Source organism: Macrotis lagotis, chromosome 7 (assembly GCF_037893015.1).
Source record: "Macrotis lagotis isolate mMagLag1 chromosome 7, bilby.v1.9.chrom.fasta, whole genome shotgun sequence".
NCBI lineage: Eukaryota > Metazoa > Chordata > Mammalia > Peramelemorphia > Peramelidae > Macrotis > Macrotis lagotis.
Genome location: NC_133664.1, coordinates 62311233 through 62332181, shown reverse-complemented (window position 1 = coordinate 62332181; position 20949 = coordinate 62311233). Strand labels below are relative to the sequence as shown.

General features: G+C 35.7%; 1 protein-coding gene across 3 annotated transcripts in view; it reads left to right on the top strand.

Moving 5' to 3' along the window:
- C7H10orf67 (chromosome 7 C10orf67 homolog) overlaps positions 1-20949 on the top strand; it is a 142027-nt gene that overhangs the window by 110858 nt on the left and 10220 nt on the right. For 2 of the 3 annotated variants that reach the window (XM_074192993.1, XM_074192992.1), the window contains 3 exons: positions 1138-1225; positions 6877-6951; positions 7039-7108. In XM_074192993.1, the coding sequence (XP_074049094.1) occupies positions 1138-1225; positions 6877-6951; positions 7039-7108 (233 nt within the window). Of the gene's footprint in view, positions 1-1137; positions 1226-6876; positions 6952-7038; positions 7109-20949 lie in introns of those variants that run through there. The other variant, XM_074192994.1, reaches the window with a different exon arrangement.

The following is a 20949-nucleotide window of genomic DNA, read 5'->3' as shown; positions in this document are numbered from 1 at the left end:
CTGAGCTGGGGTTGGGACCCTCACTCCTGGCCTTCTGCATCACTGGCCCGCTGAGCCAGGTCCTGTGTTGTGTTGTGGCTAAGAACCTCCTATTGACTTCCCAGCTTGTCCACATATATGGGATGCATTCCCCTTTTATCAATGTGAGACAGACCATTTCTAGAAGTTCCTTCAAGATATCTTGAACTTAAAAATTGTTTCATTTTTGAGTTTTTGTATGTTTGGTTGTTTGTTTTTGGAGGGGGGTATATGGGAGAGGAGGGGAGTTTCTATTGCTTCAGAGTCAGTTTAGAGGCTTCATTTAAAGTTGTTTCAGAAGCTCTAGGAGCTTCTTTAGCTTCTTGCCACCATCTTGACTCCACCCAGGAAGTGATCTCTTCTTAATTATTCTAAAAACTCTCTCTCTCTCTCTCTCTCTCTCTCTCTCTCTCTCTCTCTCTCTCTCCCCCCCCATCACCTTTTTTCTCTTCATCTCTCTCTTCCTGCCTACCATGAGGATATAATAGGTAACATTTTCAAATACTGTGGTGCAATACAGCTATAGTATATCTATGACACTGCCCTAATCAATCACTCCGGTTCTACCAATGCCATAAAATTATTTCTTTATCTCATTTATTTTTTCATTTTTCTTCCTTTGTGTAGAATTCTGAATGTTTTCATTATGTATATATGCCAAGTTGGAGATGCAGTCACTGCATCTTTATTTACTGCCTATAGCTTCCCAAAGGGTAGAGAACAAAATTAATAGTAATCATAGTTCAGTCCACCACTCAGGACCAAAGGGATGCAATGCTTTTATTGGCAAGAATTTTTCTGATGGGGAAAAGAGAATTTAATTATCACCCTCATTCTCATTCCTCTGTCCCCACCTTTACCTTTTGTTAATTTAGCATATCAGCTATCTGACTTTACCGAGCCAAGTTGATATCCTTATCTGTAAAATAGGACATTGAAATAAGTATGTTTAGAAGTCCCTTCTAGTCTTAACAATCTGTGTGATTCCTCTTCAGTTCTGAGGATAACTTACAACTAAGAAAAACATAGTTACTAAATCTGTACCTCTTAAGGTGGGTATACTTAAAAAGAAAGAAATTATTCATAATATTCTGAATCGACTCTTTCCTTCACTTTCAGTTTTCATGCCCTCAAGAATGAGATGTTTACCAGACAAACAATTGTTCGCCAGTTCATATCACTTCCTGACACATCCTTCCAATATTATGTATGTAACTATTATTTTAGATATATTTTTGCTCCTTTTGAATGATCCTGTTGGTAGCATGTATCATGCTCCTTTACAAGTAGGTCTTTTCATGTACATTCATGAGGTGCATATGGATATATAAAAGCCTCACTTGCAGTTGCCCTGCCTGCCCTTCTCTCTAAAGGGAGAAAGGAAGAAGGAAAGAGTAGTCCTTGAACCCAAGAAATTAGAAAGCAGGAAAACTGGAAGCATCTGACAGAAGAAATACAATTAAAGATATCTCCCTAATAATACCTCAGAAAGTTTTTGAGATTATGAAGTTGAAAGATTCTAAGTATGGAAGTTTGCTCAATTGATTTCAATCAGATGATCAATCCAGAAAAAATTTAAGTCATAGGACATAAGATCTTGAATCTTCAAATTTATCTGGTCCAATACTGTTATTTTACAGTTTAGGAAACTGAGGTCTGGAGATTAAATGACTTTTCCTAAGTCACAAAAGTAATAAGGTGCAGAATTTGAAAGTTAGTACCCCTGCCTTTGGTACTCTTTCAGATACATCATAGTGCCTCATCTGTATGATGTTCCTATTCCTTCCAAGAACATGTAGGTGATGCTTGATTCATGGAATCTGTCCAATGGACTGCAAAATTCTACCAATGCTGAAAAGCATCCTTAGTTACTGCCTGTAGTTTCCCAAAGTGTAGAGAAAAAAATTAATAATAATTATAGTTCATCCCACCTTTCAGAACTTAAGAGATAAGATTCCTTTATTATCAAGAAACTACCATTATTTTCCAGATGGACAAAAGAAAGTTTGTTACCATTTTCACTCTCATTTCTCTTCCCCCCCTTTTATTAGCCTAACATATCAGATATGTGAATTTAATGAGCCAAGTCAATTTTCTTATCTATAATATAGATAATTGGAATAAGTATGTTTAGAAGTCCCTTCTAGTCTTAACATTCTGTGATTCTTCATCAGTTCTGAGAATAACTCACAATAATTCCAGCAACAGACTTTGCTTTATAAGGATCAGCCTAGCAAAAGAGAGGGAGGCCTGACACTAGTAGTCTGACCACTTGGCTGTGAATTATTTGACCCTGGCAACCCATTAAAATGCCCTGGGCAATTCCTATCTGATTCTATAGTGATCTTAGCAAAGTAGAAGAAAAAGAAAGCAAAATAGCACTAAATAAAAATCATGTACTTGACAACATGCCTTGAACATAGTACATAATAAACGACCTTTGACTTGACTGTTGACAAGCATTTACTTCACTGTTGGTTCTCTAAACAAGAGGCTCTTGTCCAATGAAATTTTTTTTTTGTCTTTCATTTTCAAAGAAGACCACGCTATCAGGGAAATGATGTCATAACAAGCATGTGAATTGGATTTGAGAGGAGGTGTGGGAGGGCTATGTTAAGTCACCAGACTTACTTTTCTTACAGAGTCATCTGGGTCCAGTGGCCAGATATGAATCAGGATGACTGGAGATGACCCTAGATATGGGACAGTCAGGGTTAATTGGCTTGCCCAAGGTCACACAGCTCAGAAGTGTCTGAGACCAAATTTGAACTCAAGTCATCCTGATTTTAGGAACAGCATTCTATCTACTATGTCTGTCTAGCCAATCTTGATGCCATTCAATTAGAAGACCAACAGAAAGTTAAACAGATCATAGACTCATAGAGTTAGAACTAGAAGTGGTATTAGAATTCATCCAAAGACCATCTAGTTCTCTCATTTTAAAGATGGGGAAACTGTAACCTCCTTTAGGTCCCCCAGGGCTTAAGTAGTTGAACAGGGTTTCAAATGCAGGTCCATTGGCTCTAAATTTAAACCTTTTATACATTATCCATTGGACAGGCAAATAAAAAATTTGGTGGAGATGATTGGAAAAAACCCTGATGTTGGGAAAGATTGAAGACAAAAGATGGTAGAAGATGAGATGGATAGATGGTGTCATGGAAACAATGAACATGAGCTTGGACAGTCTTTAGAAGATAGTGGAGAATAGAAGGGCCTGGGTTGCTTTGGTCCATGGGGCCATAAAGAATTGGATACAAATGAACAAATTAAAAAAACAAAAAAAATTAGAAGTGTCAAGCCCTAATAGAAATGGAGGGCACTAATCATTACATCAGTATACCTGTGGATCACATATTGACTTAATTTTAATTTGTAATAATATTATCTATGTTTAATTATACTTTTATTTTTCTCAAATATTTCCCAATTACATTTTTATTTTGAATTTTTGCAAGGCAATGGGTTAAGTGATTTGTCCAAGGTCACACAACTAAGTATTTTTTTTATTTCTTCAATTAATTTATTCATTCAGTCTTTTCTTTTTGATCAGTTTCTTTTTTCCACAATTGAGACTAATATGGAAATATATTTTACACATGTACAAACCATAGCAAACTGCCAACTATTTTTTCAAAAAAAAGGGAGGGGAAACTAAGTAAGTATTGAGTCTGAGATAAGATTTGAACTCGGGTCCTCCTGACTCCAGGACCAGTGCTCTATCCACTGCAATTATCTTTTTTTTTAGGGTTTTTTTTGCCAGGCAAATGGGGTTAAGTGGCTTGCCCAAGGCCACACAGCTAGGTAATTATTAAGTGTCTGAGACCAGATTTGAACCCAGGTACTCCTGACTCCAGGGCCGGTGCTCTATTCACTATGCCACCTAGCTGCCCCTGCAATTATCTTTTAATTTCTTTTGGGTTGCACTCAAGTATAGACTGAGAGTTTAATACCTTTGGTCTAGATGACAGTACAGTTAATTGTTTTCAGAAGTGGTCAAATGAAAAAGCTATAGCTAAACAATAATTTGAGCACAAAAGGTCCTGGACTGGAACTAGACTGCAAATTTAATCTGCCTCTTTAGTGTGAGATGGCAGAACAGAAGCTATTAATTTCTGCTTTTGAAAGAAAAATTGTTCCCTCAGAAAGCCTTACCTTGATGCTTCATCATGGTGAGGCTGTGACCTTGGTTTCTCAAAGGCTATATCAATGGAGAAAAATCTTTTGTAGGTGTTTACTGTGCTTAAAAATGACTTTGAACCTAATCTCAGTAAAGAATTGTTTACTTTCTGAGCACCAACCTAGCTAAGTGCAGAGAGGCTCATTGCCAATAGGCTACTTGGTGATGAATTCTTTGACCATGGCAACCCTTGAAAAGAAAGAATAAAATAGCTCTAAGTTTACTTCCCTCTTCCACTTTTGCAGTGATAGAAACAGAGTTAGCCCAAAAAAGAGGCTACTAAAAATGACATATTCTTGTGACAAATCTGTGTAGTGAAGTAAAACAAATTCTCACATTGATTGTGTCAGAGAATTGGTCTCATTCTGCTTCTTGAATTCATCCTTCCTCTCCCAGGAGATGGGTGGCATGCTTCATCATCAGTCCTCTGGAATTATGGTTAGTCAGTGCATTGATGAGAGGTCTCAAGGTTTTCAAAGACATTTTTCATTATCAGATTGTTTATTATAGAATTATTCTTCTGCTTCCTTCTCTCTGTCTCAGTTCATACAAATCTTTGAATATTGTTAACTTTTCCATGCCTATCAATGATGTATGGGCATGCAGTCATGGCCCTTCTATGTCCATTCATTTTCTGTTTCCTCAGTAAAGAACATTTTAATTAGAGTTCAGATACTGAATCTTTTGGTAAATTACAAATCAAACACTCCTATCTTAGTATTTCTGTATCAGATGTCATTTTAAGAAGTATTAAAGGATTTCATTTCCTTTAAAATATGACCAAAACAGTCCAACTGTTTCTTTTTTTGGTCATTTTTTCTTCACAAACCCTAATATTTATTATCTAAGTGTGAATGTTCAGTTAGGACTAAATTAGTGGATTGCTATTAATATTTATAAGTTAAACCATCACATTACAAGTTAATCATATAGCTTTCTCAAGAACATTAAGAGTTAGTCAGACAATTAATAACTTCAGAAATACAAATATTAGATCCCTTGACCAAATCGACTCAAAAGTGTTTTGTGTAATCTATCAGAAGACTAAGCAAAAGGTAAGGCTGAGGAGAGAGGAGAGGTTTTTAGGTGAACCAGTTGACCAGCAAGAATTTTTGATATGAATCACCTGCTGTGTCTGGGTTAAAGGTCGATAGACTAGCTGAAAAGGGAAGTGAAAGGCACCTGACTGAGTGGATTTAAGTTGGCTATGTTCCCAACACCAATGAATGCTACCTCAGGATGTGGGAAACCACTTCCAGGTTTCACATGACTCCCGCTTTTTAACCTTCTTCTTGGGAGATCTCTACCTCTAACCTGGAATTCACCTGCCTGCCATTGCATCCTGGGGGAACTCTGCCCAGACAGCCAGAGGTAGAGTATTCTGTCTTGTTCTATGAGAATATTTTCATTCCCACTGGAATTGGAAGCTTGAAGGATTACAAAATAAGACAGATGACATTTCTTTGAAAATTCTTGCTTTCTTGTCATTATTTTTTATGAATTATATACAGTTTTCCCAATTCAGCCAATAGTTAAGCATCTGTTGTGTGCAATGGATTGTTAGGTAATGCAATTACAGGAAGATTTGAGTTCAAATTTGGCCTTAGTTACTAGCTGTGTGATCCTGGGCTAATCATTTAACCCCTTGCTGCTTCAACTCCTCATCTGTAAATGGGGATGTGATGGAAAAGGAAATGTCAAATCAGTTCAGTATCTTTGTAAAGAAAGCCTCCTAAGTTGAACCACCACCACCACCACCACCACAAACAATAATGGTGTACAAAGTATACTTTCCTAAAAAACATACAAAGACACTGGTCTGACTCACAGGGAGTTTACCAACCACCAAAATAATTATACAGCTAAAAGTCTGTGGTTATAGCTAAATAGCTAAAAATCTGTGGTTATCATAAAGAATGGAGAAGGGAATATGATTTTCATATTGTTCCACCATTTTTATCTTTCAGTGTGTGACATTTGTAGTAATTTGGTGTCTGTGCTACTGTTTCTGAACTCCAGTAAGCAGTAGTTTCATTTTTCCCCAGTATGATCACAAAGATATGGAATCGACTTGAGTACGGCTTCCCAGGGCCTAGATCTTCCTACAGAATGAGCCTAAATTCTGATAGCTATAGCAGATTTGCTAAGTTATCAGGATGACTTGAAAGTAATTTCAAAGTAGAGGGAAAGTGTGTGTATATTTGTGTATGTGTGTGTGTCCTTGGATAAGGCAGTGCATTATCTAAACTTTGGATGGTGTCCTAATGCAGTGTGTACTTTGCATGTAGTAGATACTTAATCTTTGTTGAATTATGAGATTGTATATAATTCATGTTAAATGAAGATAAGAAATTATGTAAGATTTTCATAGAAACAGAATCCATCTTTAATGCTTCAAACTTCAAATTCCAATGAGAATGAAAATAGTCTAATGGAAAAAAAATTTTTTCTTTGTTTTTCTTTTCTTTTCTGAATGATTGACACAATCATTTTGTTCGAGTATGTTTGAACTAAGTTATCATTCCAAGAGAAAGACATCTGCCAGCTCATCTCAAGACAAAACTAGTACTATCCTTGCACTTATTTCTCTGCTGTTTGAGTACCAAAGAATATCTGCTTATTTTGTGGATCTGTCATGCTTTTTCATAACTCAATGTCTCTATTTTTTTCCATTCTAGAAAGCAAAGTCCTTACACATACATCCAAGAGAGTTACAAACAATGAAAGAAGAACCAGCTCAGCCCACAATTTTGGTATAAAACTTTATCTTCTTTAGATGTCTTTAACAAAACAGTTCAATACCTATTGTTCAACCTTAATAATGAAATATTTCCCTTTAGCCCCCTCTAGAAAGTGCTTATTCTCAATCAAGTGATGGCTATTTCTTCTTGTCCTTGCCTGCAACAGGAGGTAAGAATTTTTATGTGCCTTCTTAAGATTTTTCATTTAATGATCACTATACAATTAGCAAGTAACTAGGTGGTTATTCTGTGGATAAAGTGCAGGATCTGGCATGACATACATCTCAATTCAAATCTGCCTTCATTACTAACTATGTGTCCTTAGGTAAGTCCTTCAAACCTGTGTCTAGCTCAGCTTCCTCATCTATAAACTGGGGTTGATTATGCACCTTCCTCCCAGGATTGTTGCAAAGATCAAATGACATAATATTTGTAAAGCATCTGGCAAACCTTGAAGTGTTTTATAAAGAGTAACTGTCATCATCATGATGATTGTTGTAGTCATTATAGTTAATATTTCAAGGACAGAAATGTTGAAGAGAGCAATAGAGACAGCTAGACCTTTCTCTTTGTTCCCTGAAAACAGTTGACTCTTCTATACAATAAGACATCGACTCATTTGTAGTTTACTAATTCTCCTTGAGTGGTTAAATATTTGTTGCTGTTGTCATTTCCATCATGTTCAACAACTGGTGAGCCCATTTGGATTTTCTTGACAAAGCTACTAGAATGATTTGCATTGTCCTTCTCCAGCTCATTTTATAGACGAGGAAACTGAGACAAGCAGGGTTAAATGACTTGCCCAGGGTCACACATCTAGCAAGTATGATGGCAGATTTGAACCCAGGTCTTCCTAACTCTAGGATCACCATTGTTCCTTTATTGTTACTTTATCCTGGCTATTAATAAACTTACTATATAGACTAGGATGAAAGAAGTGGTTAAGACAACCAAAATAATATGCAATTTTAATATAAAAAGAGGGAATGTGACTAAATGAACTCTGAAATCTCTTCTAATTTCTGATATATACACTGATGGAACCTGATGATGACATGTGCTTCATGATGTCTCAAAAACTTGGGATCTTTAAGGTGATATTTTCATTAGTTCTGGTTGTCAGATGAAGCATTAATGTATTGCAATACTATAGAGGCCCCCTGATTTCATGGATGTGGCATTTCTCCCATCCCAATCTGGGTCCCAATGTCATACCATTCATCTCTTTCCCCAATTCTATATTACCTTAAATATATGGTTGCTTTTCAGTCACTTCAGGTAATGCTAAAGGCTCTTCATACCTACCATTAATCTCCCTGTAGTCCTTCGGTTTTGATTGGCAATATGAAATTTTAGTGCTTTGTTGACTATGATGTTTGATGATTTCAAAATATCCAGAAGAATGTTAATATTTCAAAACTTTTTGTTTTAGGGTAGAATTTATCTTGAAATTTCTGAAAGCTTTGCAATGTTTCCAGACACAACATGGTTAAACACATGGTTCACATAGTGAATAGAGTACTGTATTTGAAATCAAGAAGATCTGAGTTCAAATTTTGCCTTATATTATGCTTGCAAGTCATATGATCTTATGCAAGCCTCTCAACCTTGCTCAGCCTCAGTTTCTTTGGGTAGAAAATGAGGAAAATTTTAGTGTCTATGTCTCTTGATTTTATGGAAAAACAAATGAGAAAATATATGTAAAGCACTTTGTGAACCAAAATGTTATATAAATTATTTTATTATTATTGTTTACCATTTTCCCTCTTCATCTGCAGTGCCTGTCTATATGATCATAAACTAACATTTACATAACACTTTAAGTTTTTCAAAGCACTTTGCATATTTTTTTATTTGATCCTCCAAATGCTGTAATTGCCTCCATTTTGTAGATGAGAAAATTGAGGCAGAAAGGTTAAGCAAAATAGCTAGGAAGTGTCTATGATAGGATTTGAACTCATGTCTTTCTGATTCCAAATCTATGACATCAACTAGCTGCTTTAAGGTACAAACATTTATGGACTAACTCAAAGGGTTGACTAAAGAATCTGTCATATTCCAAAATTAAATACACCACCACATCATCATTCACAAAAGAACATCTTTTATGTGGAGTTTTTGAAATTATTTTTAAATATTTTGATAACTATTTCAGTAGGATTGGTTTTGTTTCTAATCAATGTGTTTTAGTTGATTCCTTCAAAAATATTATTGTGAAAAGTGATCCATAGGCTTCACCAGACTGCCAAAGGAATCAGTGATACAGAAGAATATGAGAAATTCTTGATATATATATAATATAAAGAATTCCTCTTCCATTCTGATTGAACTTAACACCCTCCATGATCATGACAAATAACTTTGGTTAGAATATATCCCTTGTTTGTTTTACACTTCATTTGACCAGGATAATCAAGAGATAATTAAACAACTACCTCCATGGTTGTAGCTATCAAAGAAAATTGTCTGATCCAAAGGTATTGGGAATAATTTGTAGAAGACATTTTATTCTGCTTAGTTGGATGGTTTTTCCTCAATAAATAGGAAACATAATGGAATATCACATTCTCTAAGCCATTTAATCAAATGTTTCCTTCACGAAAATCTTCCTGAGGCCTCATGATATCACCACCAATACAACCAACATACAGGAAAGTGACCTTCACAGGATTTTATTTTATCCTATGGTGCAGATAGTTTGTGATCTACAACCTTTGCAGTGATGAGATCTCAGCACAGAGTGTAGAAGTAAACTTTGCTTAATATGACATTACAAATCAAAAGAGAAACTGAGATTAATCAATCACTTAAATTAGTGAAGCAAAACTCAAATAGGATTTATGGCTGCATATTGACTTAGAAAACCTCAAATTAACATTGTGTGTGTGTGTGTGTGTGTGTGTGTGTGTGTGTGTATACAAATTTATACATAAATATATTTTTATTTATTTTGTTAAATATTTCCTAATTACATTTTAATTTGGCATGACCTTATGGTCCTAAAAGGTAGAAAACTTGATATTTCTGTGCTAAATCAATGGTTTCTAAATTTCTTTTACCTGATTTGACTATTTTCTAATATTCCTTTTCTAAAAATGTAATATTGTATTGTTCATATTTACTTTACTTTGAGAATTTTTTTTCCTCCTTGGGAAATTTTATGACTTAAGTTTTAGATAATTGACACCATTCTAGAGTATTGCAGAACCTGATCTGAGAATCATAAATGTAGCTTCTGACCAAATCAAGTACAAGTGGCATTTCACCACTCAGTTTCCAATAGATTCCAACAAAAAAAAAATTAGGATAGATAATATCATGTGTGTTTTAGGCAGGATAAACTGTGATTAAATGGAAAATGAACTGTCTTGGAAATCCAGACACTTGGGCCTTTATTTGGGCTCTGAGTATCTGTGTGACCTTTGGCAAGTCAATTAATCATCATCAAACATTTATGAATCCCCTTGCTACTTGAGAGATAATGAGTTCCCTTTCCTCATCTAAATGGTGTTTGTTGGAGGGTAAGAAAAAGATAAAATGAGAATAATATTGTACTTCTCAAAATAAATGTGTTGTCTACATTCAAAGGAGAGATAGGAGCATCTGTTTGGGTGTTTTGATTTTGTCATTTAAACCTTTGTTTAGATATTTTTGTATCTGAGATAGAAATTAAAGAGAATTAAAAATTTTAATAGTAATGATTCTTAGAATAGAAAAGGGGTAATTTAATTCATAAATGACTCCTGTTAAACAGATGCTTTTCTTTTTTATTGTGCCATTCCATAATTTTCCAAAACACAACATTCTTGCCTTTTTTGCCTCAAAAGATTTTTTGCACACTGAACACATTTTTTTTTTCAGGAAAAAAAAAAAACTGTAGCAAGCTGTAGATATTTCAGAGATAGAATTGATATATTGTGACCAATAATAACTCACTTATATAGTGCCTAAAATGTGTCAGACACTATTGCTTTACAAATGTTATCTCATTCTATCACCCCAACCCTGGCAACTAAGTGCCATTATTATGCCTACAAATGATGAAACCAAAGCAAACAGGGTTAAGTGACATTCCCAGGATCACAAAGCTAGTGTGTATCTGGGACCAGATTTGAGCTATCCACTGACCCATCCAACTACCTACTGATTGTATATGAGGAGTTGGGGAGACAAAGGGGCTGAAAAGGGCTGGGCGCCCCGGGAGATTTGATAGGAAGCAAAACTTTAGGTGATGGACTGGATGCTATGGGAGTCTGTGGCCATGGGGTACCATCTTTTCCCCTCTCCTATGAGCAAGACACCTTGGTACTCTAGCAAAGTACAAGTATAAGGTATCTGGAAACAAAATGGAGATTTACAACACGAGGCACCAAGATGTTTCATCAGTGTTGGGCTGCAACAACACAACTGATCCAAACCCTGTCTCTCTATGGACTAATCGTCTAGATGACATTTCCTCTCAGATCTTTAAACGGTAGGACAATGTGGCATGCCATTCATAGGTGTATGGTGCTCTGTTCTATTAGAACACTCCTCAGAGTTCAAACTCACCAGATGCCACCAGAACCACCAGAACCATAGTGATTTCCAAGGTATGGGTTCCTCTCTGTCTGGATGAACCCATTCCAGGGCAATCCTACCCTTCACAAAGGAAAAAGAACACTTCCTGGGGCTTCTACCAGGTCACTGAATCAGTCACATTACTGCATTGGATCCCTTGGGGCACCCATCTCAACCACTCCAGATTCACCACTCTGGATTTGGGGGTTTGAACCTGACTCCCTTTCAATGGACCAAGGGCAATGGAGGCAATTGCCTATCGTTTCAGAATGCCATTAATCTACCTCTTGGGATCAACTGCCCCATGTTCAACTGCTGTTCATATGGAACCTTTCTACACTTCAGCCTTTGAACATGAAGTATTTAAGATATTAGAAGGACATCCAGTAGATAGTTGGGAGTAAAGGATAGAGATCAGGGATGAGGAGAAATGAGTGAGAGAGAGTGAGAGAGTGAGGAGAGAGAATGACATATGGGTCATCTACATGGAGATCTTGGTTGAAACCATGGAAGTATATTAGATTATGCAATAGAGAGAGTGTAAAAACAGAAGTAGGCTAAGAAATGCATCCTTGGACTATGGCCAAACAGAGCCAATGAACAAGACTGAGAAGGAATATTCAAACAAGTTAAGAAGATGATGGGTAGGTGTATAATGTCTAGGAGGAGGGGATGGTCAACAATGCTGAATGGAGGAATCTTGTCATTTCTCTCCTTGAACAGAAAAGAAAAGTGCATAAGTAAGCTGATGAGGAAGGGGAGGAAGGGGTTGGAGCTTTCACACTTTATTATAGCTTCTAGTTCACTGGTTCTACAGGATCAAGATTTCATTATAATGAGACTTTTCAAAGAATCAGAGAATGTTAGAGTTGGAAAATATACCAGAGACCAATGGTCCCACCCATAACTCAACAGGAATCTCTTCCACAACCTACCCAACAAGTGGTCATTCAGTCTTTGTGTGATGGAGGATCCCATCCCCTCCAGTGGTAGTCCTGTTTTACTTTTTGAGGGTTTTCCTTAATTAACCCTCAATTTACTTCTTTGCAAATTATGCCTATTGCTCCTAGTTCCTTCCTCTGGGACCTAGCAGAGCAAGGCTAATTACCTTCTTTCATGTAATGAGCCTTTGGAAATTTAAAGATAGTGACCATGCCCTCCCCCCCACAGTCTTCTCTTATCCAAACTCAACAACTCTTGTTCCTGTAACCAATGGACACATGACATAGTATTGAAATCCTTTATCCTCTTGACCGTAGGATATATTCAGTTTTATGAAAATTCTTCCTAAAATGTGAATCCTAGATAGGAACACAACCTTCCAAATGTGATTGATCAGATCAGAAAATACTGAAACCATCTCCTTCTTAGTTCTACACACAAAGCTTTTCAGTGCTGACTAAGATCACATTAGCTCTTTTTGGATACCATATTCAAGCGCTGCTTCATGTTGTTTCCACATTCCACTAAAAGACCTAGAACATTTTAATACCATTTGCCAATTAGGCACACCACACTGATCCTGTACTTAGTGGATTTTTTTAAATCCAGGTATAAGACTTTACATTTATCTATATTAAATTTTATCCTATTAGATTCAGCCTGTCATTATAACCTGTCAAAATCTTTTTGGATCCAGACTTCATCATCCAGTGTGTGAATCATCCCCTTCAAGTTCATGTCATCAGCAAATTTGATAAGCACAATAAGCCATGCCTTTATCCAAGACACTACTAAAAAGTGTTATATCATAAGGTCAAGAACAGGTAGATCCCTGGGAACTCCACTCTCCATCTCCTTTCAAATTGATCCTAAATTATTAGTGATTATGCATTTGTTCAACAGGCTCCAATTCTACTCGCTATATTGTTATCTAGACAAAACTAGCCAATAATCAGTGTGCATATATCAAGTATCTACTGTGACCCTAGCACTATAATACACACTTGGAATTCAAAGGCAAAAGAAAAACAAATCTTGTCTTCAGAGAATTTATGAGAGAGAGAAAAGAGAAACAGAGACACAGACAAACACTGAGAGACAGAAAAGCAGAGATAGAGGTAGAGCTTGTTTATTTGTATAGACATATGCAAAACAGATATACAGTAACCACCAAAACTCTTGGAAAAACCTCTTTATAGAAAATGGTGAGGGAGGGAGTATATTCCAGGCAGTCAGTAAAGAGGACAGAGAGGGCTATGTAATATCCTTTATAGAGAATAGCAAGATGATCAGTGCAGCTGGATCCTGTATGAGAAGTATGAGAATAAGAAAAGTAGGAATATATGTAATGAGACTGAAAAGGAGGGATGAGGCCAGGTTGTAAAGAGCTTTCAGTTCTCCAATGAGGAGTTAGCATTTCATCCTAGAGGTAATAGTCTCCATTAGTCATTGGAGTTTATTGATTAGGAAATGGGGTGACATGATCAACCAAACAGTCAATCAACAAATACTTATTGTCTGCCCTGTCCCAGGCAATACAGATACAAAGAATGAGATTCCCTTTTCTTAAGCAACTTACATTTGGAGATGAGAAGGAAAAGCTATATAGATAGATGGATAGATGTATATGATATATATATATATATATATATATATATATATATATACAGTATAAACATAGAGTTAAGAAATATATAAAGTCATCAAATACCAGATAGTTTGAGAAGGAGAACATTTACAGGGGAATCAAGAAAGATTTCATGAAGAAGATAGTACTTGAGGAGCATCTGAAAGTATTCTTTGAGAGAAGGTGTGTGGATTGGGCAATAAAAAGATAGAGAGATGGGAGATGGCATGTTGTGTGAGACACAGAGAAAAAAGCTAGTTTGACTGAATCCCTGAGTGTGAGAAGGTAAGTAATTTCCAAAGAGGGTGGGGAGATCATGAAGAATTTTAAAAGCTAAACAGAGGAGATTATATTTTTTCTTTTAGGCAATAGGAAGTCACTGGGTTTTGCTGAGTAGGCAAGTCACATAATCACATGCACATTTAAGAAAAATTATTTTGGAAGCAGTGTGTAAAATAAACTGGAAGAGAAAGAGATTTGAGGCAAGGAGATCAATGAATGGCAATAATCTACCCAAGCATAATGAAGACCTGGACTAGAATGGTAGCTGTTTGAGTGGAGGAAGGGATCAGAGTTGAGAGAGTTATGGAAGTAGAAATTTGGAAATTGATTGACTATGTGGGGAGGGGAAATTGTGGAGTCTGTAATAATGCCTAGATTGCAAATGTAGAAGACAGACAGATGATGCCTTCAATAGAATTAGTGAAGTTTGGAAGAGGGGAGGATTTGATAGAAAGAAGAGTTCAGTTAAATTCATTTGAATTTAAGATAGCTCTGGGATGTTCAATTTGAAGTGTCTGATAAGAACTTAGTGATATGGGAGGCAGCTAGGTGGTGCAGTGACTAGAGTACTGTCCCTGGAGTCAGGAGGTCCTGAGTTCAAATCCAACCCCAGACACTTACTAATTACCTAGCTGTGTGACCTTGAGCAAGTCACTTAACCCCAATTGCCTTGCAAAAACCTAAAAAAAATTAGTGATGGGAAAGAAATTAGAGCTGGATATATATATGTCTGGTCAGATCTTATCTTTTTGGACTAGATAATGGATTGGAGTGGAAAGTGGTTTAAATTAGGGAAAACTATTAAGAGACAAGTGCAATCATCCAGAAAAGAGATGATTAAGACCATGATTGGTAGTTGTGTAATTGGAGAGAAGAGGACAAATAAGGGAAAGGTTGTGGAGGTAAAAATAATAGGATTTGTTAGCTAACTGGAGTTGTGGGGAGAGGGAGACTAAAAAATTGAGAATGGTGTAAAGATTGAGAACCTAGGTGAATAAAAGAATGATGATACCTTTGGGAGAAAATGGTTTGGAGGAGTGATAAGATTGGGGAGGAGGGGAGGTATTCTGTTCCATTGTGGATGTGTTTAAATAGCCTATCAGATATCAAGTTCAAAATGTCGAATAGGTATTTGATGATCTGGGCTTGAAATTTGAGAAAGAAAAACTAGAGCCAGATATATAGATATGGTGATCATGAAAAAGGAAGGGGACCCAATACAGGACCATGAACCACAGTCGCATTTAGAGGGCATAACATAGATGATCATCCAGCAAATGATATTGAGGTCAGATAGGTAGAAGGAAGAACAAGAGAGAATAATGTTACAAAAACCCAAAGAGAAGATCTCTCTAAGTTTACCATGAATACTTGGTTCAATTTGCTAAAATCTATATATAGGAAAAAATAGAATTAGTATATAGTAAATAGTAGTAAATAGTAAACCATATCTGTAGCATTCCCTTTATCTGATCATCTTGGCAGAAAGGAAATGGGGGTATTCTGGTATAACCTGTTCTTAATGAAGCAAGCCATGCTTGATCTCTGCAATTAGTGTTTACCTTTTCCAGATAGTCTAGGTCTTTAATAATACTTCCTAAGATTTTTTCAGGAATCAAATTCAAGCTCATTGACACATATTATAAAGATTCCCTTCCCTTTTTTGGAAATTGGGATGATAATTTGCCCTTCTCTGGTGCTGGTGGACCTTTCCTTTTTCCCCACAGTCTTTCACATTTTGATAGTATTCCAGCACTCACATCTGCTGGTTCTTCTATTTCCTTAGGATGAAGTTGGTCTAGCTTGGGCATTGAAACTCATATAGGGCAGCTAGGAGTACCGTCTTTCCCTTACTTGGAGTATCAACTCCTTTTTAGCCATTTTTGTTCTGTTCCTGCTTCTTAGCAAAGAAAACTGAAGCAAAATAAGCACTGTCTCTTTCTTAAGGTAGCTTTCTGCCTTTGCCACCAAAGTGTAATTTGATTTCCAAAGAGGTGGAGGAAAAGGTCAAATGCTACCTAATCAAAAATGTTTTTTCATTATTAAAGTGTATTTTCAGCAACAGAAATATAATTAAAATGTTTTTCTTTCCTCTGATAAATTGTAATTCTTAAAATATTGCTGCTTTACATCAGTCATCAAAACTGTTTGGTACTGGCTAAGAAACAGAGTGGTGGACCAGTGGAATAGACTAGGTGCAAAAGCAGGAGATGAGTATAGTAATCTGCTGTTTGATAAACCCAGAGTCCAGCCATTGGGATAAAAACTCCCTCTTTGATAAAAACTGCTGGGATAATTGGAAGTTAGTATGGAAGAAATTTAGATTAGACCAACACCTCACACCCTTTACCAAGATAAGATCCAAATGGTTACAGGACTTAGACATAAAAAACAATACTATAAGCAGATTAGAAGATCAAGGACTAATTTACCTGTCAGATCTATGGAAAGGGGAGCAGAGAAGAGTTGGAGAACATCACCAAAAAAAGTTGGAGAACATCACCAAAAACCAACTAGATGATTTCGATTACATTAAATTAAAAAGCTTTTGCACAGATAAAACCACTGTAACCAAGATCAAAAGAAATGTAGTAAATTGGGAAACAATCTTTACAACTAATGATTCTGACAAAGGATTCATTTCTAAAATATACAGAGAACGGAGTCATATTTAAAAAAAAAACAAAGCCATTCCCCAATTGACAAATGGTCAAAGGATATGCAAAGGCAATTTACAGATGAGGAGATCATAGCAATCCACAGACATATGAAAAATTGCTCTAAATCATCAATTATTAGAGAAATGCAAATTAAAGCTTCTCTGAGGTACCACCTCACACCTCTCAGATTGGCCAATATGACCAGAAAGGATAATGATCATTGTTGGAAGGGTTGTGGGAAATCTGGGACACTATTACACTGTTGGTGGAGCTGTGAATTCATCCAACCTTTCTGGAGAGCTATTTGGAACTATGCCCAAAGGGCAACAAAAATGTGCTTAATACCACTGCTGGGTCTATACCCTGAAGAGATGATGAAAAAAGATAAAAACATCACCTGTACAAAAATATTTATAGCAGCCCTGTTTGTGGTGGCAAAGAATTGGAAATCAAGTAAATGTCCTTCAATTGGGGAATGGCTTAGCAAACTGTGGTATATGTATGTCATGGAACACTATTGTTCTATTAGAAACCAGGAGGGACGGGATTTCAGGGAAGCCTGGAGGGAATTGCATGAACTGATGCTGAGTGAGATGAGCAGAACCAGAAAAACACTGTACACCCTAACAGCAACATGGGGGTAATGTTCAACCCTGAAGGACTTGCTCATTGCATCAGTGCAACAACTGGGAACAATTTGGGGCTGCCTGCAAAGGAGAGTGTCATCTGTATCCAGATAAGGAGCTGTGGAGTTTGAACAAAGTTCAAGAACTATTCCCTTTAATTTAGGGAAAAAAATATATCTTATTGTCTGATCTTGTTACCTCTTAGACTTCATGTCTCTTCCTTAAGGATATGTTTTCTCTCTCATCCCACTCAATTTGGATCAATGTACAACATGAAAACAAAGTAAAGACTGACAGATTGCTTTCTGTGGGAGGGGAGGAAGTAAGCTTGGGGGGAAAATTGTAAAACTTAAATAATATCTTTAATAAAAAAATTAAAAAATATTGCTGCTTTAAAAAGTCTCACAAAACATGTATGACTTTTACCACACTCTTCACTGCCAAGGGGAGGAGAGGGAGAGAAGGAAGGGTGATAGAAAAATGTGTAACTTACAAATTTGCAAATGGATGAATGTAACTGGCATGGCATGTAATTGGAAAAATAAAATAAAAACCAATTGGGGAAAAAAATCTCACAAATAGATTATATGATCTAAGCAACTGAATAATGTAAATATACTTGTTTACCTCTCAAAAATAATAAAGGAAAAAGAAATTTACTTTCCTGAAATCTAGGTACATATCAGGTTATGCATTACTATTCCTCTACTTTGTTATTACTTTCAGCTGGACTGGTCTTCTCAAGTTTTCTAGCAATTTTTTGTTAATCAACCTGTTCCTCCTCATAATTGAAATTCAACTCTAGAACAGAAGTTGTTATTATTTGATCCTTCCATTTTTTTGAAAGGATTAAATTATCACTATGGAAGGTCACAAAGGTATCAGCTATTCTGCTTTTGTCAGAGAAGAAGACTCCAGCTGATGTCAGAAAAATTGGAGTTAGCCATCATTTATGCCATAATAAGGCTTGTGATCTCTAGTCAATAGTCCTCTATTTCCTCTTGAAAATATATTCTCTTGGGGAAAAGTGTTCCTCATATGAACATGTTTGCTTGGTATCTTTTCCACTATGCCCTCCTTAATGCTGTGTCAACAAGTAATGTTCATGAATATGAAGAAAGAAAAAAGTAGAGATCCATTGCCTTAACAACCTCAAACTCTTAGAAAATATTACAATATGGGTGGCTAGGTGGAGTAGTGGATAAAGCACCTGCCTTAGAGTCAGGAGTACCTGGGTTCAAATTCCATCTCAGACACTTAATAATTACCTAGCTTTGTGGCCTTGGGTAAGCCACTTAACCCCATTTGCCTTGCAAAAAAACTAAAAAAAAATTACAATAAATTAAGTTTGTAATATATTATGTATATATACATTTGTTCCATATTTTTACCTTGTTCTATCTTCCAATATGCCAAAATGTACAATAAACCATCCTTTTTAACTTATGTTCCTTTGTAATAATAATAGTAGGGGTGGCTGGGTGGCATACCTACAATTATTATTATTATTGTTATTTTAATTTTTTCCTCTCCCCTTTACTTTATCGCTTATGTGCATCTATTTTCTTGGGGGGGAGTATTATGTCTACTGTTAAACAAGAATATTTTAGTAATGTATAAAAAAATTATTTGTACAAAATAAGAATAAATTAACTTATGTTCCTTTGACCTAACTTTAATTGAATGTGAATCCAAATGGAAATCTGGCAGTACTTCTCTCTGAACTGGAAAGGAGAGAATAAAATGGGGAGATGATATCCAAGGTATATCTTTAATTTTTGATATTATACAATATTAGTACCCTAAGAATAACATTAAAATAATTTTTCTTCCTCCTTTTGTAGCTAATTTACTACTAGTAAGTGAAATAGACATTGGGGAGAAGAGGACACAATATTATCAAAGCATATAGATATTAAAATAGTAAAATAAAACAATGCAATTTAATAACTTGTTGAATGATGCTTTTTAAAAAAATAAAACTTTTCCCACATTTTTATTGAACATTTAAACCTAATATTCTAAGAGAAAAATTATAGATGTCAAAGACATATAAATGTTGAAAGAGAAATATGTCCTTATTAATTCTACAATATGACTAAATGAAAGGGAGCACTGTCTGCAAATTTCAAAGCATTTTGAGGCAGAGTTGCAAAGAAATCACAGCCTAAAGAAGACTGTTGTAACTTTATTAATTTTGTTTGCTATTTCACAGTGATAAAATTTGGCATCTAAGCCTCCCATTGTATAATGTGCAGTGTGACTGATTTTATGTACTCAAGAAGACCTTTCTCACAGCCCAGTAATTGGAAGGTATTGACTTTGTAATCTTTGGAAATGTTCTTAATGAGCACAAAAGACACGAATCTCATAGATAAAACCTCAAAGTAACAGTGCCTCTTTGCAGGGCTTGTCAGTAAGAGAGAATTCAAACAGAAGTATCTGATGCCCAAGAGTGGCACCCATCAAGTAGCCAGATTACATTGTTCTTTTAATCCAGAAAGAAAAATTGCAAGAGAAATTTAAAATAAAAATAAACAACTCCTAAACATCTATTAACCTCTAGACAGTTAATACAACCTGGAAGTCTCACTCTGGAAGTGAAATTGAGTTCCTTCCCAGAAGTATATCAAACTTATTATTAAGAAGGGGTTGCAGAGAAAGACTTGAGCTTTTACCCTTGATACAGGCAAAAATCACTATTTAAGAATGGAAAAAGTATACATCTAGGACATAAATATTTAATGGCCAAAAGTGATAAGAGAAAGTTGACCAAATTCTAGGTCTAAGTGTCAATGTGATCTTTTCACATAGATCAACTGCCCTCCATATCTAACCAAGAATAATATGGCCAAGCTTTTTCATTTCTTGAAGCATGTAAAATATATTTCTTTATAGTATTTGTAGAACATGCATCACAGCACCTCACTTGCTAAATCCAATGCTTTGTCATCTAGAAGAGTTCATGATAATTCTCTTTTCCTCCACTGGTTCCCTAGAGACATATATGTGTATAAGTATGTGTGTGAATGTGTGTATGCATATATATATATATATATATATATATGAAATATATGTACACACAAATACTTTTAACTATATCTATATTGTTGTTTCAGTGAGTTCAAAATTAACTCACATTCACCTTTTTAACATTTTTTGTTTTTTTCATATCATTCCTGTTTTCCACTCCATCATTAACTTAGAAGGCCTTAGAAGCCATTATTTATGAGGAAAAAAGCATTTATTGAGCACCTACTATATATATATATCAGGAATTATATACTAAGCACTTTTAGAAATATCTTCTTTG